This window comes from Chenopodium album, chromosome 3, assembly GCF_948465745.1.
Source record: "Chenopodium album chromosome 3, dcCheAlbu1.1, whole genome shotgun sequence".
Lineage (NCBI taxonomy): Eukaryota > Viridiplantae > Streptophyta > Magnoliopsida > Caryophyllales > Amaranthaceae > Chenopodium > Chenopodium album.
In genome coordinates, this window is record NC_137836.1 from 21954545 (window position 1) to 21970897 (window position 16353).

The 16353-nt window shown below is 32.9% G+C and overlaps 1 protein-coding gene and 1 long non-coding RNA gene across 3 annotated transcripts; one reads left to right on the top strand and one right to left on the bottom strand.

Moving 5' to 3' along the window:
- Nucleotides 1-975: 975 nt before the first annotated feature.
- LOC145623896 (vacuolar-sorting receptor 6-like) lies at nucleotides 976-11099 on the bottom strand. Of its 2 annotated transcripts, none has more exons than XM_081676806.1 (12): nucleotides 10696-11099; nucleotides 5068-5760; nucleotides 4867-4955; nucleotides 4700-4769; nucleotides 4032-4115; nucleotides 3865-3941; nucleotides 3691-3772; nucleotides 2050-2132; nucleotides 1850-1913; nucleotides 1634-1762; nucleotides 1475-1565; nucleotides 976-1342 (listed from the first exon to the last, which is right to left on the bottom strand). In XM_081676806.1, exons 1-12 carry the CDS (start codon nucleotides 10991-10993, stop codon nucleotides 1321-1323), a joined length of 1782 nt encoding a protein of 593 aa, XP_081532932.1. In that variant the 5' UTR covers nucleotides 10994-11099; the 3' UTR covers nucleotides 976-1320. The 2 variants fall into 2 exon arrangements, with proteins under 2 accessions (XP_081532932.1, XP_081532931.1); XM_081676805.1 differs by having other exon boundaries at nucleotides 1462-1565; nucleotides 10696-11096.
- Nucleotides 11100-13034: 1935 nt separating this feature from the next.
- On the top strand, nucleotides 13035-15543 carry LOC145612583 (uncharacterized). Its single transcript, XR_014106650.1, has 3 exons — nucleotides 13035-13785; nucleotides 13896-13950; nucleotides 15134-15543. It is a non-coding gene; the product is annotated as an uncharacterized LOC145612583 (long non-coding RNA).
- The last annotated feature ends 810 nt before the right edge of the window (nucleotides 15544-16353 follow it).

Consider the following 16353-nt stretch of genomic DNA (forward strand, 5'->3'; position numbering starts at 1 on the left):
AATGGTCTCTCCCGAGTTATCAATGGCTTCTCTAATCACAATCAAGCCTACTTTCGTGGAATCATGTAAATTAAAGACCTTGAGCACATTACTCTAACTTCCTAATCATCCATTCAACTACTCCCGTGATGAACTTCAAACCCTTAATTGATTTATTCAAACCTGTCAAAACCCAACTCACGTTGCGATTAAAACAATGGATTAATAACAATACCAATTATCCCTAATCTAGTATTGGCATGAGCACAATCAATTAAGCATATCAATTGCAATCATCATTAGAGAATTTAAAGAATTAAATCAAGCATTAATCATATTCGGGTTCCGCTAGATCTTAGAATAGGGAAACTACTCACACATATTAATGAAATCAAGAATAATAATCAATAAAGAAAACATAATTAACAATAATAAAATAAGAGAATTGAGAGAAGAAATCAATACTTGGAATTAATTATGAAATCTTGAATCTTGAAAGCAAAACCCTAGAAAATAATATGGAAGAACGTAATACCCAAAAAGAAGTCTAAAATAATATCTGAAAAAGTGATAAAGTGATAAATAAAAGATTATCTAAAACCTATTTATATCCTAGCATAAAAGTAGATATTTTTATCTAGATAGGACTCTCAAACGCCACCGAAACGAGCTGCCACAGGTAGGTTGTGGCACGAAGAAAACCGCCACAACCAGGGTGTGGAGCGGGCTGCCTTCGCCTCTCCCTTGCTCCAATATAGACGCCCACAACCAGGTTCTGGCCAACAGATTGCACGCCACAACCGAGCTGTGGAGTAGGCTGCCTAAATGCTTCATTGATGCTCCATTGGTGCTAGAAACGCTCCATATAAAGAAATATCTCACGATTAAAATAAATTCCACGCAAATCGAGCCCTATTCCTATAAAAACAAAAACAAACAAACCGAGAAGAGCAATATCGAAATAGGAAGAATAATAGCTCAAAAAGATTAAGAGAATGAAGAAAACACAATAAAACATGACCAAATATCACATATAAATCGTGTATAATATCGTGTTATCATTTGTTTTACTCCAACAGTGCTACGAGTATATACATTACATGCGATGAGAAAAAAGCTCATTATCGTGTACATAATTGTGTTTTGGATTATCAACCAACTATGAATGCTCTAGAACGTTATGTATCTCCTTCATGTATCTACACATCAAAACTCGTTCTTCTACATTTTAGTTGGTTCAAACTGAAGATTGTTGCTGTAGAGGTTCAATCTCCGAGTTTTGGGTTTCAGCATTTCTGGGATTTTGACTGTGAAGGGGCATATACTGGGACATGATAGCCATTATCTCAGAGTCCATGTAAGACTGCATATGAAATGAGAAGTTATGTCAGCCTTTCCGATGCCATAATCAGAATATCGTAATTAGGCATTGATGATTCAAGATACTATAATTATAAGCAAAGAGCAATTACTAAGAGTTACCCTGAGTCTGTACTTGTAAAATATATACCCAGCTGAGCCGAAACCAGCCAAGACTGCTAGGAGTATAACAGTTGGGAACCATCCAGATTTCGAGGAGCTTCTTTCTGTAAATAAAATTTTTAGCATCTTAACTGATGTGTGCTTCGGGTGTATAAAAGATAGCGAAATTTACCTATGCATGTGTCTTGATCCTTCATGTACAAGCGATTTCCTCCGCACTTGCAATCATAACCACCCCATGTATTCTTGCAGCTGCATCCAGCGCACTGGCAAGCAGCGTGCTCCTTGCATTCATCAATGTCTGGCATTTGAAAAAAAAATAAAATTGTTAGAACTTGTCTAATAGCTTAAGATTGATTGGAAGGCAGAAGAGGACTGAGGTGGCAACCATCACACTTGTGGCCATCTCCACGGAAGCCTTCCGGGCAATTGCAGCCAGAAAGATCTAATGCCTGAATTACATTCGAAGGGTAAGTTAAAAAAAATACAGAAATTTACACAGTCCTCATGAGATTCATAATGGATTGAATTTGAATCTGATTTTTACAAAAGAGAAACAGTATGACAGAACAATTAGATTCACTGAACTGAACAAGCCGAGAAAGTCTTGCCATTCCTTGTTTCTGACCAGCAACCACCATTGTTTATGTTACATCGGCCCGGTCCATGAGCTGTAAAAAGGAAACATGCTTGATAGTACAAAAGAGACTGTGGAACTTGATAGCAGCTACAACCATCAACATGTCATATAACAAGTTTTAACAAACTTGGATTCCCTTTAAAGGGGCGTTTGGTTTAAAGCATGAGTTTGAAACTCTTAAAATCATAAAACAAAATAAGATATGGGTTTAAATCATTCTAAACCTATACCTGATACCTTAATTATGTTAACCAAACACCTTATGAGAAGTATGAAAATGAAATCTGGAATGTATTTGTAGTGCCCTTCAGTTTCTGATTAGGTTGAGCCTTTTTTAGTGCCATTTGTTATTATGATGAGAAGAAAGACTAAACCAACAAGAGAGGACACAAACTAGAGGATTTAGATTATGAAGTACTGCGTATTTAATTAAGCCGATATAGATTATTTAACTTGTTTTCTTGACTAAACAAATACTTCATACTAAACTATTAACCTTAATAACATGTTTAATCTATTTAGCCTTAATCACCTGAGAAAACAAGAAGCTGGTGAAAGCTTTTGTTTAGAATTGTATCAACCTTAGCAACGGCTCCAATAAGTAATATTTTATTAGAGAGAAACAAAAAAAGAAACGTCATACCTTCTCTCCTCTCTCTCCAAAACCCTAGCCTCCATTGTTAAATTTTAAAAGGGCTTCTATCGGTTTTAGTGGAAAGCCCCAATCCTAGTTTCTTTAAAGTTTTTTTAGGTTTTATAATAATGCTTCCTCCTTTTGGGAGAAACTTTTCTCTCTCGAAAGAAAGGGTTTCCGACCTCCTTCGAAAGACAAGGGTTTTTCGACCTCCTTCAAAAGACAAGGCTTAGCTCCTCTTTCGAGGGAGAAATTTCTTAGTTTTGAATCCATGATATTATATCTAATGGATTGTCGTGAAATTATTTTGTTGGTGAAAAAGTAATCAAGTTTTCGAATGCAAACAGATGAATTAGAAGAAAAAAAACATCCTCACGGCTACAAAAGATCGTTGGATTGTCTCTCCAACAAGGCTGTATTTTCCAGCGATATAAGCGGGAGATGTTCCAACAATGCAAGATCTACTCAATGATCGTAGTTTTTATGAAGGAAAATATTATTTGATTCAATGTCTTATGTATTTGTTAACGTCGAATCTATATTGTAGATGTCATATGACTTTTAATTAATGAAATATTTTTGTTATTCAAAAAAAAAAAAAAAAAAAAATTGTATCAACCTTAATGACCTAGTTATATTAAACTATTTTGGTAAAATAATCTTTCATAAGTTAAAAATGAAACTGGAATTTCAAATATGCATTGATGTCATTATTGTCTGACTTTTGGTGCAATTTATAGTTCTCTCCCACAAAAAATTTTCTTAGTAGAAGAGAAGAAAATCTGAATTGCTTAATAACTTGTATTGTGTTCATTGTGTTATGTACAGTTCTGTAATATGATCTTACAGTTACTATCATAATTTTACTAGTTTAGTACTAGTAATAGATTCTGGTTTGTGACAATTTTTATGGAAGTATAAACAGATATCGTTGTAAATTTGTAATGCAGATTACCTTTGCAAGTTGTATAACCATCTCCTTGATACTGAACTCCAGCTACAAGAGGACATTCGCAAACTTTTCCTCGGAATGTGTCCTGGTAGAAGTTAAGTAAATAATTATCTGTTATAAGAACAGCTCTGAAACATAAGGAAACAACTAAGCTATGACCTGAAGAAAACCTAATACCTTGCAGGCTGTGATGTTGGCTTGTGTGTCCTGCCAGCATCCGCCATTGTTTTCAAGACACTCGTTAGTCTCAATTCCTGCAGGTTATTTTTACAGCAAAATTAAATGTGAATAGCAGAAACTGAGCTAAAGTTTTTGCGAGTTTAGATAGGGACTTGCAGATGAACCTCCTGACAAACAAATTAGTGGATCAGTTGTTTCCTTGAAGGCAGAACATACGGCTTTCAGTACAGCACTTCTCTCCAATTTGCCTAGCAAAATGGTACACATAGATGAGAATCTAGGGTCTTTCGATCAATTTGTTTATGCACAAGGTTTATTTTGAGTAATAAGATGCATTTGTTCAAGTGTTAGGCATGGCTTGTGCATCAAACAGATGAAAGTAATTCATTTACATTAACAAAACCCGACTAATATAGAAGCAGGGAAAACCTTGTCATTTCGAAATATTAGAGAAACAACTGGAAAAGTTGGGGAGAAAAAAAAAGCTACTTATTACATAAAAATGAATGCTGCAGAGGAAAGTAAAAGGAATCAGAAAACGAACACTTTTGTATTAAAACTGCTTGATAAGAAGATTATTAAGCAGCTCTGCTGATTACGGGCATCCTTAAGTTAGACCATGCTTCGATACCAATGATTTCTAGCCAGACTAAGTTATATTTGACTCAAATGAAAGCAACTTCATTAGCAACAAAGTCATTCATATATGCAAATATAAAACCTTTTTCACTTTAGACATCGGTAACATGAAGGAGAAACATTAGTATAGTAATATTCACTGCAGCTCGCTCTGCAATCTAATTTAAATTGATACCAAACTAGGCAAACCAACCTCTGTATTGCACATCGTTGATTACCAATGTGGGCAATATAGTGATATCACCGCGTGATTCTTTTCCAATCTGTTTTAAAAATGAGATAAAACATTATATTGTCATAGCTCAAAATGTACCATGTCATTTTAAACAATATTCTCTGAAACTGCTAAAGTAATGATACCTGCTTGTCTTGTTCATTTTTCAATATTTTATTATCTGCATCAGCTTCTGGATTTCCCATGCACTTTATAATTTTATCAATTGGAAGATCTATTGGAATGAGAGCAGCATTTAATTAGGCAAAAACACATTAGCAGATCAAAATTTCACAAGTCTCAGAACTAAAAACTTCTAAGGAAATAGTTTGACTAGAATGACTTACTAAGGGACTTCAAGACATCCTCAGCACATGTTTTAGTGTATTTCTTCTCCTTCATGGAACATCGAATATGGAAATCAGTAACATAATCCCACCAAACCCATGACCTGTTCTCAGATTTCGCAACATTATGAACACAAAGCTGCCTCAAATTCTCAAACACAACATCCTTTCCCTCATATCCTTCCCCAAAATCCTGCTCAGGGTCAGGAGCACAATACCTTCCGCGGTTTATACATTGTGACTTGCACTGACTGCTGAGTAGAAATGGCTCAGGACAATACCAAGTTATGTAATGAGGTGTAAATAGTGTATAACCCTCTTTTTCAAGAATCTGTGCATGACCCTTAAAGTCCTTAATGAAATCCATCTGGTCCTTGCATCGAATCCCACATTCATCGTTGCTGTTAGTCCACAGCTCGTATTCAACCCGACCGTCTGGGTTTGGCATTGCCTCTGACCAGTCTAGTTTTACCACAACTTCATTACCCTTCTTCAATTCGTCTTTTAAGCTATCGCCCAAGTCTTTCTCTATGAGAACAGAAGGGACTTCAAGCTTATCAATGAACCCATCTGCATCACTACTTTCCTCCGGCGAGTCCATAGTTATTAAGTCTTCATCTATGCTATCTGCAACCAAAACTGCTGCTGCTCCAGCTTGTTGTGCATTCCATGCTTTTAGGGCAAAGTAGCATTCTATTGACAAAAAATTAAGATGAATTCAGCAATGTTTTTTTTTTCTTATTTCACCCACAAGGCGGGGGTGAGAATTGACCCCAATATCTCCTATATTGGAAGGGAAGATTTAACCACTTGAGCTATCCCCCAATTTTTAGTTTTTTTTTTTTTTTTTTTTTTTTAGGGGTAGGAAACAATTTTCCAAAGGTGAAAAATAGCTCTCCTAATGTGTAAAACGTCCGTTTTTCTTCTAAAATTATTTATCATTGAAACAAACAAACTGTATTTAAACTCTTTGGGTGTGTCAAATTTTTTATCATGAGATTATGTATGAAATTAAGCATTAGGAATAAAGATAGTGCAGCAAATGAATTAGATCAACAAAACTCTAAAGATTTATTTAAATTTAGCATTAGAGAGATAGCTTTTCAAGTTTTCTCTTAAGCACCTTTCTGACAAAAATACCTATATTGTTGTTCAGCAGCTATTATCAAGAGTTGTTGAGTAGGTAGTTATAAGTTCACGTCATTTGAATTTGATACTTGATAGTTTATATAATTAGGAACTGATTGCTTATCTTGGGAGTGAAAACAAAATTTGCACCATTACGCATAAAGGGTTATACACTTACACATTTATCAACTAAATGTTCAATATATTTCTGAATTAGGTATTAATCCAAGAATACTCGAGATAAATCACGTTTTTATATATAAAGGACTATACACTTAGGCCCTATTTGATTCACCTTAATTTTGCTGAACTGAAATTATTTTTACTGAGCTGAACTTATTTTTCTGAACTGAACTTAATTTTCTGAACTGAAATTATTTTTAGTGAACTGAAATTATTTTTACTGATTTTCTATTATAATTCTTCTTTAAGAAAACTGAATTTTACTGAACTGAACTTATTTTTACTGAACTGAAATTATTTTTACTGAATTGAAATTAATTTTACTGAACTGAACTTATTTTTACTAAACTGAAATTATTTTTACTTAATATTATTTTTTTTAAGGTGAAGAGAATAGGGCATTACACATAAACGTTAAATATATTTCTTAATTATTGGTATTAATCTAAGAATACTCGAAATAAATCACAATTCGATCATTATGCTTAATGATGAGGAAAAATACACTTTAATAATCCGACCATTTACTTTTAATAATTTCAACTAAGATTTATTATCGAATGATCCTAACGATGAGAACAAAGTAGTCAACAATAGAGATGGCAATGGATCGGATTCGGATCGGGTGGAGCTTCACCCGCATCCATCCATTACTCTAATCGCTCCATCCACATTCATCCATCATCCGCTTCACCCATCATCCATATCCATCCGTCCATCATCCGCGGATGAAACGGGTGGAGCAGATGACTAATGGATGAGTATTAAAGTTGAAAAAAAACTCAATAACTTTAATTTTCGGTTATTTGTACAATAGTTTTATTAATTTTATTAATTAAAAAGGAAACAATAACAATATATTGTTTGAAAAATTAATTTGCAACAAAAAAATACATATAATTTTCTTGCACATTTCATATTTTATTATTAAAATTCTTAGATTAAAAAATTAATATATGTTAAACGGGTGGGTGGATGATTAGCGGGTGAAAAAAGTATCATCCATATCCGATCCGATCCATCATCCGCTTCATCCGTCACCCGCTTTTCATCCATTTAATTCGGGTTTTCATCCATTTATTTATTGCGGGTGGAGCGGGTTAGTGGATATCCACTTAATATTGACATCCCTAGTCAACAACCTTTTATTACAGGTTATCAAGCCAAGTGTTAACCCATGATTGGTCAAAAAATAATGAAAAAATAAAATAAAATAAACGAAAACCCGCTGCCACCACTCCCAGCAGCCTTACCCCCCTGCCTCCGGCACCGGCTGATGCCCAGAACCCCTCTCCCCCGGTCGCTGGCGCAGGCTTTACCCCCAGCATGACCACCGTAATCCCACTGCACGTAATCCCTCTTCCCAACCCCGAACATCGTCGGAACCTTAACCCACCCTCTAAGGCCCTAACCATGCCAGAAATCGACCGGCCAACCCCCTTAACCATCGAAAACGGCTGATCGGCCCTCTATCACCCATCCCCGACCCCCGAAATCACCCACCCACCGCAGAATCGCTCATTCCAGAAGTTGTTGCGTCATTTTGTGCAATTGTGGCGGTTGACGGACTGAACTATTGTTGCGGTTTAGTAGGCGTTTGGACTGGTAGCTGTGGCTGATGGTTTTAGGGGCTGTGATTGATTGTGTGTGACGATCAGGTGAATTGGAGATGGCTAGTGGTGGGTGGACGTTTGTGTAGAGAAGATGCGAGGTTGGTGATTGTTGCGGTGGTGGGTGTGGAAAACGGGGGTTGCGGTGGGTGGCGCGGCTTCTGTTGGAGGGCTGCGGTGTTATTGGTGGGCTGATGTTTTTGTGTTGTGGTGGCGAGTGGTAGCAGTGGTGGTGTTGGTGGGTAGAATGGGTGGCTAGGTTTTGGGATTTTTTTTATTTTTATTTTAATTTTTTGTTATATGTTTTATTGAAAAAATTTTATTTTGACCACTCACGTATTGACACGTGGCTATTAAAAAAAAAAACTCGTTCAACAGGTCACCGGTCATTGGAACAATTGGAGACAAACTGACCCCATAGTTAGGTCTTGTTCTTTTGAGCTACTGGCAGATCAGAGCAGAGCATAACAAATTTCAGGATAGCAGAGACGAGCCGAGCAAAGCAAATTTTAACGTTATTATTATGCAAATTTTAACATCATTATTATTATTATTATTATTATTATTATTATTATTATTATTATTATTATTATTATTATTATTATTACTACTACTACTACTACTGTTATTATTATTATTATTATTAATATTATTATCACCACTACTACTATTACTATTACTATTACTACTATTACTATTATTATTGTTGTTATTATTATTACTATTATTATTACTATTATTATTAAGTGAGTATACCATTGATTTAGGTGAGTGAAAATATAAATAAATGTGTACCATATTTAACATATATTAATAGTAGAAAAATTAAAGACAACGGTTTACTTATATTTATTTCACAAAAATTTTAAAATAAAATGATTTAATGAGTAATAATAATTTTACTTATAAAAATGGCTTAATTATATATTTTTTAACCCTCAAAATAATAATGATATACAAAGTACTACTTGAAAATAACCTCTTTTTTTTTTTTTTTTTTTTTTTTTTTTTTTTTTTTTTTTAATTCTTAAATTGTATGGAAAGATTTGAAAAATAATTCAACTCAATGAACTAACAATCAATACCCACATAAAATAATTCTACACATTATGATTCTAATATCAAATGTTTATTAAAAGAAATCGTTATTATTATTATTTATTTATTTATTTGAAAGAATTGTTTTAATTATTAGAAATTATTAATATTACTAAATATTAATTCTTAATAGTTTGAATTATTAAATATTATTATTGATAATTATTACTATTATTAATATTATTAATTATTAAAATTATTTTTAATATTAATAATTATTAAAATTATTCAAAATAATAAATTATTATCATCAACACAAATTATTATTATTATTGAATATTAATTATTATTTGAAAATAGAGCAAAGCAGACTTGATTTGAGCAGAGCAGGGTTCAGTAGAGCAGAGCAGCTCTAAAGAACGGGGCCTTAGGATCATTAGATAATAAACTTTAGCTGAGATTATTAAAAGTACATCCCCATATTTGGGATTATTAAAGTGTATTTTTCCTAATGATAATTCCATTTTACAATCTATAGCTTTTATTTTAATTTATTATTGCTAGATAGCCTAGATTTCCTTCAAAGGTAAATGACAATCGATCCCTGGATCACCTGGAATCGGGAGGGGAGTTCTAACCACTTGAGTTATCCCTCACTCTCTTATTAGAAGGTATTTAAATATCTAATACTTTTTTTTTTTTTTTAATTTTCCAATTGGCCTACAAAAAAAATATCTATTATTTTTTCCGTTTTTAAATACTTACTCCACTTTCCTTTTTCGGTCGTTTTTAAATACTTACGTCGTTTCCTTATTTGGAAAGCTTTTACAATATTTAATTCATTTTTTTGACAAAGTTTAATTTATTTCTCTCACCTAATGGACTCAACATAAATCTTATTTTATTAATTTCATATTTTTTCTACTTCAATTCTCTCCACTACTTTTGCTTTTTACAATTTTTTATTTTTCCACCTACCCCACTACCTTCATATTTTATTACTTCTCTAATTTCTCCTACAACTTCGCGCATTAAGAAATGGAACAAGTAATTTAAAAACGAAGGGAGTATTTTACAATTTTCACCTTTGCTTGTGTTGCTACTTGCTTCTTATCAAATGAAATTCTTCAAACCTTTAACATTGGTTTAATATACTACGTATTATCCATCTTATTTAATTAGGATTATGCAGGAAAACTTGTAGAGAAAACCACATTTTATAGCACACATTTTATTATATTATTATTACTCTGTATTTTTTTATTACTACCTTATATGAACAATTTGAGTTCAATACTTCAATTTGAGTTGTTAGCACTACCCTGATACAGAAATTATTTACTTTTTCAACACGAGGCCCTCCACTGACGACATTAATTTGATTAAAATTACTGTAATGACTAATTCTTTGGATACTTAACCATTTTTTATGACATTTTCAAAATATATTTTTTTAGCGATAGTATCATTAATTATGTGTAACTATATTTACAAAATATTTATATTTACATCAGCACACGACACCTGGGATATTTCAAATGGAGCAAACGTAAAATAAGGGGTTTGAAAATTTGCATTGACTTAAATTAAGAGCTAAGGAGTACTAGTAAAAGTCAATAATCAACTTAAAAGCAAACGATCAAAGGAAAATGGTACAAGGAAAACAAACCTCCACGATCAACAAGGAGAAAACTAGGTCTTGAGGTATGAGATTTAAAAGGCTTAACACCATCAAAACTCTTACAAGCATTAATATTATGATCAGGATAAACCACTGAACCCACCATTGATCCTCCATACTCTGGTACTCCAAAATTTGCTATTGAACCATCATGCTTTGCCTTTAAACTATACGGTTGCAACACCGTTACGCTGTTCTTCTCCACCACAAACCTCCCACTAGTACATCGCGTTGCAACGGCTATCACCACCAACACAACCACCATCAACCTGCCTTCCTTATTCATACTTAACTTCTTTATATTTTTTTTATTGTTGTTTATATGGTAAGGTGGATTAGTTGGGGTATATATGATATGGAAGTTGGGTTGACGAAATAAACAAGACTTGATCATGTAAGGTGGAAGAGTATATAAGAAAGACAAAGTTGGAGCTAAATAGACTCGAAAGCGAGGGAAGAAAGGCCAAGAGAAGGACGTACAAACTAGAGACTTTTTCTATTTGGTTTTATTCACAAGACTTGTGTTGTGCGTTTACTTCAAGTTTCTTACTATGTCCATTTCTATATTTAACTTTGTTTTCTACTATTTCATTTCCGAAATATTTAACTATTTAGGCCCCGTTTATTTCACCTTATTTTTGCTGAACTGAAATTATTTTTACTGAACACAAATTGTTATTTTTGCTGAACTTAAATTATTTTTGCTGAATTGAAATTATTTTTGTTGAACTGAAATTATTATTATTATTATTATTATTATTATTTTACTGATTTTCTATTATATTTATTCTTTAAAGATACTGAATTTTACTAAATTGAACTTATTTTTGTTGAATTGAAATGAAACTATTTTTATTAAACTAAATTTATTTTTACTGAACTAACTTATTTTTATTGAACTGAAATTATATTCCCTGAACTAAAATGAACATAATATTATTTATTTTAAGGTAAAGTGAACATGGCCTTATAATTAAGACATACTTGCTAATTTTATTGTAAGTTGATCAATTTAATGATATCTTTATCAACTTTTATGATAACTTTTATTTTAAGTGTAACTATTAATTTGTAATAAGTTTGATTGTATTACAATGTGCAATTTCTAATGCATATATGCTATGAAGGGATTAATCTAATATTTTATAATTCCTCCGTTCTTTATTACTTGACCTGTATTCCTTTTTGGAAAGCTTCTTTTTACTTGACCTGTTTCCTTATTTGGCAACTTTAACACTATACTTTTTACTTATTATTTACCCTCATCTTTTCAACATCATTTACCCACCATATCCTTATCATCTTCTCTCACCTCAATCACTTGCCAAAACCCATAGATTTTGAAACCACCTTTTCTCCTCCAAGTTGTCCATGGAAACCACCGTCATTGCCACCCTTATTTTTGAAGCACTGCCAAACATCAATCAATAGTTCACCACCTGTATCTCTCATCTTCACTGGAAAAACCCTCGACCTTCCTCCCCGCATTAATCACCCTATCTCGGTCACCTCTACCTTTGCTGCGTCATTGACGACTCTCCTCCCTGAACAAGTCACCCACTCTCATCTTCACCGCACAAGCCTCGACTCTTTATTAAGTTTATCAAAGTCAAAGCCATGGAGGTCGAATTTGGATGGTTATTTCAGATCTGAAACCACGCACCATAGTCAAATTCAACCTACAAGCTCTCAACTCTTAAACTTTTGCTCAAGTATGTGCGGTTGTTGGTGGTGTGGGTATTTTAACTTTGGTAAATTTGCTCAAGTATGCAAATCTGGTGGTATGTACAATGGTGGTTGTTGATTTGTTGAAGTGTGGGTCTTGTCACTTTAATCTGGCACTTGGAAGCAAATCAAATATAGATATTGACGCCGCACGTGGATGGCTATCTTTTGGAGGTGGTTGTGGTACTAAATCCGGCAACGTAGGTTGTTGTGGTGGTGATTTCAATAATGGAAACGGGGGTAAGGGTTAGTTGGCAGAGGTAGTGGGCAAGGGTACATTTGTCTTTTGACATTATTTACCGACCTTCCTTCACTACTACAAAATTGGCCAAAGAGACCCAATATATAAGACCTGTTATCTACATAAGCGGTCTCTTTGATCCAAGAGACCGTTTATTATTAATAACGAATCTCTAACTTTATTGGTTGGAATGGTAAAAATATTTGAGAGACCGGTTATTTAAGACGACGGGTCTCTTGTGTTTTTTTGAAAAAAAAAATGATTTATCAAAAATAAACCAGAGATCGCTTATTTAGAAAACCGGTCTCTTGTTTTTTTATAGATAGACCTGTTAACATTTAAGACGGGTCTCTTATTTTTAGGTTCCACCGCCACTTACTTTTTCTCTTTTTAACTTCTCTCTCCTCTTCCCTACCAATTAAGTTACCCCAGCCCATTTCATTTCCTTTCTCCTCTTCTCTCGTGTCTTTCTCTCTCCTCCTTCAAACCCTAACCAAATAGCAGTGATATGATTCAATTCGAGTAGCCGTTAACAAAAAAAAGGAAAGAGGAATGACAAAAGAAAGAGAGCAAAATTATTATGGAAATTAAATTCTTCGATTCCTTGATTGGTGAGAGTTCTTCGATTCCCTTTTTCATTTTTTTTTTCTCTTAGATCTGGTGCAAAAAATAGGGTTTTTTTCTTTCATCTTCTAGTTATCTACAAGTTTATTTGAGTAGATCTTTAAGTTCTAGTTATTTGATGTTCATTTTTTTTTAAAAATTTTTGTCAGAAACCTCCTTTTAAAAGCACTTTTTTATGAAAAACCTCTTTATAAAAATAATTTTATGAGATCATACCTTAATCAAATTTTTTTTTTTTACAAAATCATACCTTTGAACGAAAAACGGGGTCAAACCCCGTTTTCAGGCGTTGACTACCCACGTGCATCTCACGTGGTCGACGAAAATCCACCCAAGCTTATTTTTCCCCAAAATTTTCCATCGAATTACTCTGTTCACTGTTCTTCCCCCTCTTTCCAATTAAACCCAATTATCTCCTTGCAATTACTGTTCTCTGTTGCGACTCTGCCATGGCAGGTTGAAATTGAATTCCCATCCCTCGCAAAAGAGTAAGTGAAACTTGTCTCTCTTTCTTACATTTGTTATTAACTACCAACTTTAGTGTGGTAATTGAATTCGTCCTTGCATTTCTTTGCCTTGGGTATGAAAATGAAAGCAGCTACAACAAGGAAGCAAGGTGAGGGGATCAGTTACATAATCATCCAAAAAGACAGGTAAAATTTCTGATTTTTATAATGTTAGTGTTAAGTAAAATTTCCACAATGACACTTTTGACCCCCCCTCAATCATGCTGCAAAAACAAAAAAAAATTAAGGAACGATTCAATTTAAGAACCCTAGTTTTTCAAATTAACCTTAACTCATAATCAGCCCTAATTTACATAAATTCAGTTCCAAATTAAATTTCGAAAATTAACTGGCTTAATTGAAGATCCTTGCACAAATCGAAGTAATGAAAGGGAATAAATTGGGTTTAATTGGAAAGAGAGGAAAGAACAGAAGAAGGAAGAGGAACAGAGTACTTCGAGGGAAAATTTGGGGAAATATTAGCTTGGGTGGGTTTTCATCGATCACGTGAGATTCACGTGGGTAGTCAATGTCTGAAAACGGGGTTTGACCCCGTTTTCCGTCCAAAGGTATGATTTTGTAAAAAAAATTTTGATTAAGGTATGATCTCACAAAAATATTTTTATAAGGAGGTTTTTCACAAAAAAGTGCTTTTAAAAGGAGGTTTCAAAAAAAATTTCCTTTTTTTTTCAGTCATATTTTCTTAATTAAAAGTCTGAATTTCTTATAATAATTGCTTTTTAACATTTTTTTGTTAAAAAATCAAAAAGCCCTCCGATTTTTCGTTTAGCCATGGTAATAGATTATTGTTTTTTTATTATTATTTTGCTTGTTAATGTTTTTGTTTTAAAACCAATTTTCGCCATTTTTTTAAGAAATTTTTGTTTTGAAAACATCTATCATAGTCAGATCTAGTATTTTTCGTTATTATCGCTCAATTTCTTTCGTATGGAGTCAGATCTGGTATTTTTCGTCATTGTTAAGTTCGCATTTGATTTTATATTTCTATTATCATTTTCAATTTCGATTATTATTTTTTTAAAATTTCTTTAGAGATTTTCCTGATGAATTGTTCTTTAGCTTGTTTTAAAATTAGTTTTTTTTTTCTTGCTTTGATTTTTTGTTCATTTATCATTTTAAACAACTTTTATTTTAGATCTCGTATTTCATTAGTTAAATTAAACAATTTATCATTTTTTTTAATTATAAACGAATTTTATTTTGTACCTTGATTTTTTAATTTTCGTTTTTCCTTTTTTTCATTCCTTTATAATTGTTCTGATTTATTTCTGGATAATAATATTGCTTTTTTAATTTTTTTTTTACATAGAAATCTCAAGTTTCATGTGATGATGACTGGAGGCAAATCGCTTGTTAGGTGGGAAGTGTCAGCGAAGATAGATCGGTTGCGATCTTTTTTGGCCTAAGAGATGCTTTTGATGCTGGGTTTGGCAAGCTGTAGGTGTCATCTGATATGAGTGTTCAACTACTCCACCTTCCCTGCTTCAATTCCCCTTGTTTCTTTCGATAAGGGGGTTGAGTAATAAAATTTGCTTCTTCTATTATTGTTTTAACAAAAAAAAGTCATCAGTTATAGATTTTTTTTTCTTCATGTATTGAATTTTTTATATATGTACTACGTACGTAATTTTTGAGGAGTGTACGTACAAGAAATAATTTTCTCCTTTGTATTTGATCATGAAAAATATGAATAAAATTATGTAGTATATAATGTTAATATTGATGAATTGTAATTATAAAAATCTAATAAGCTATTTTTTTTTATTTAAAATGTGACCAAAGAGACCCGTTAAGTTAAAAAGCGGTCTCACTTTTCTTAAAAAAGAGACTGCCTAAATAAGATAGGCGGTCTCAGTTTTTTTGAAAATAGAGACTGCTTTTCTTATAAAGGCAGTCTTAATTTCCGCAAAGTTCATACCGCTTATCTTAAAGAGGCGGTCTTAGCTTTCTCATTCTAGAGACCGCTTTTAACAAAGCAGTCTCTTTGCCAAAGAGACCGCTGCGCTAGGAACCGCCTCCAATGCAGTCTCTTTTGCTAATTTCAACAGGTCTCTTTGGCCAATTTTGTAGTAGTGCTTGATATGTGTGCCTAAAACTAATAGATCATGTAAAATAATACAGAGGAAGTAAGTGTTTTTTAAGGGTAATAATTATACTCCTAAATATCTCACAACTTCATTTTGAGGGTATTAAAACATGAAAGACCCACTTTTTTTTATTACCGTTAAAAAGTATGTGTTACAACTTACAAGTATTAAAAAGAAGAGGAAGTATGTATTAAGGGTATCAAGATAGGGAATGACGGAAAACTATGAAACCCTAAGAGAGAATGGAAAATCTAGACGAGAGAATGATCAACTAGATCATTCAAACAAGAAACCTTGGTAATAAGTGAAAAATCAAACATCTCATCTTTGATAAGGATCTTAAAGACAATGAGAATGTTAGAAAAACAATGAAAATTGACGTACAAAGAGACCAGATAAATTCTTCAAGGCACGTGATAAACCTTTTCCTAATAGTTATTTA

Excerpts from the sequence above, each read along its gene's own strand:
- LOC145623896 (XM_081676805.1), bottom strand. The coding sequence starts at position 10,993 with ATGAATAAGGAAGGCAGGTTGATGGTGGTTGTGTTGGTGGTGATAGCC. Across the intron at positions 4,956-5,067 it reads GGATGTCTTGAAGTCCCTTA|ATCTTCCAATTGATAAAATT; the intron begins GTAAGTCATTCT and ends TCATTCCAATAG. Across the intron at positions 1,343-1,461 it reads TTTACAAGTACAGACTCAGG|TCTTACATGGACTCTGAGAT; the intron begins GTAACTCTTAGT and ends TTTCATATGCAG.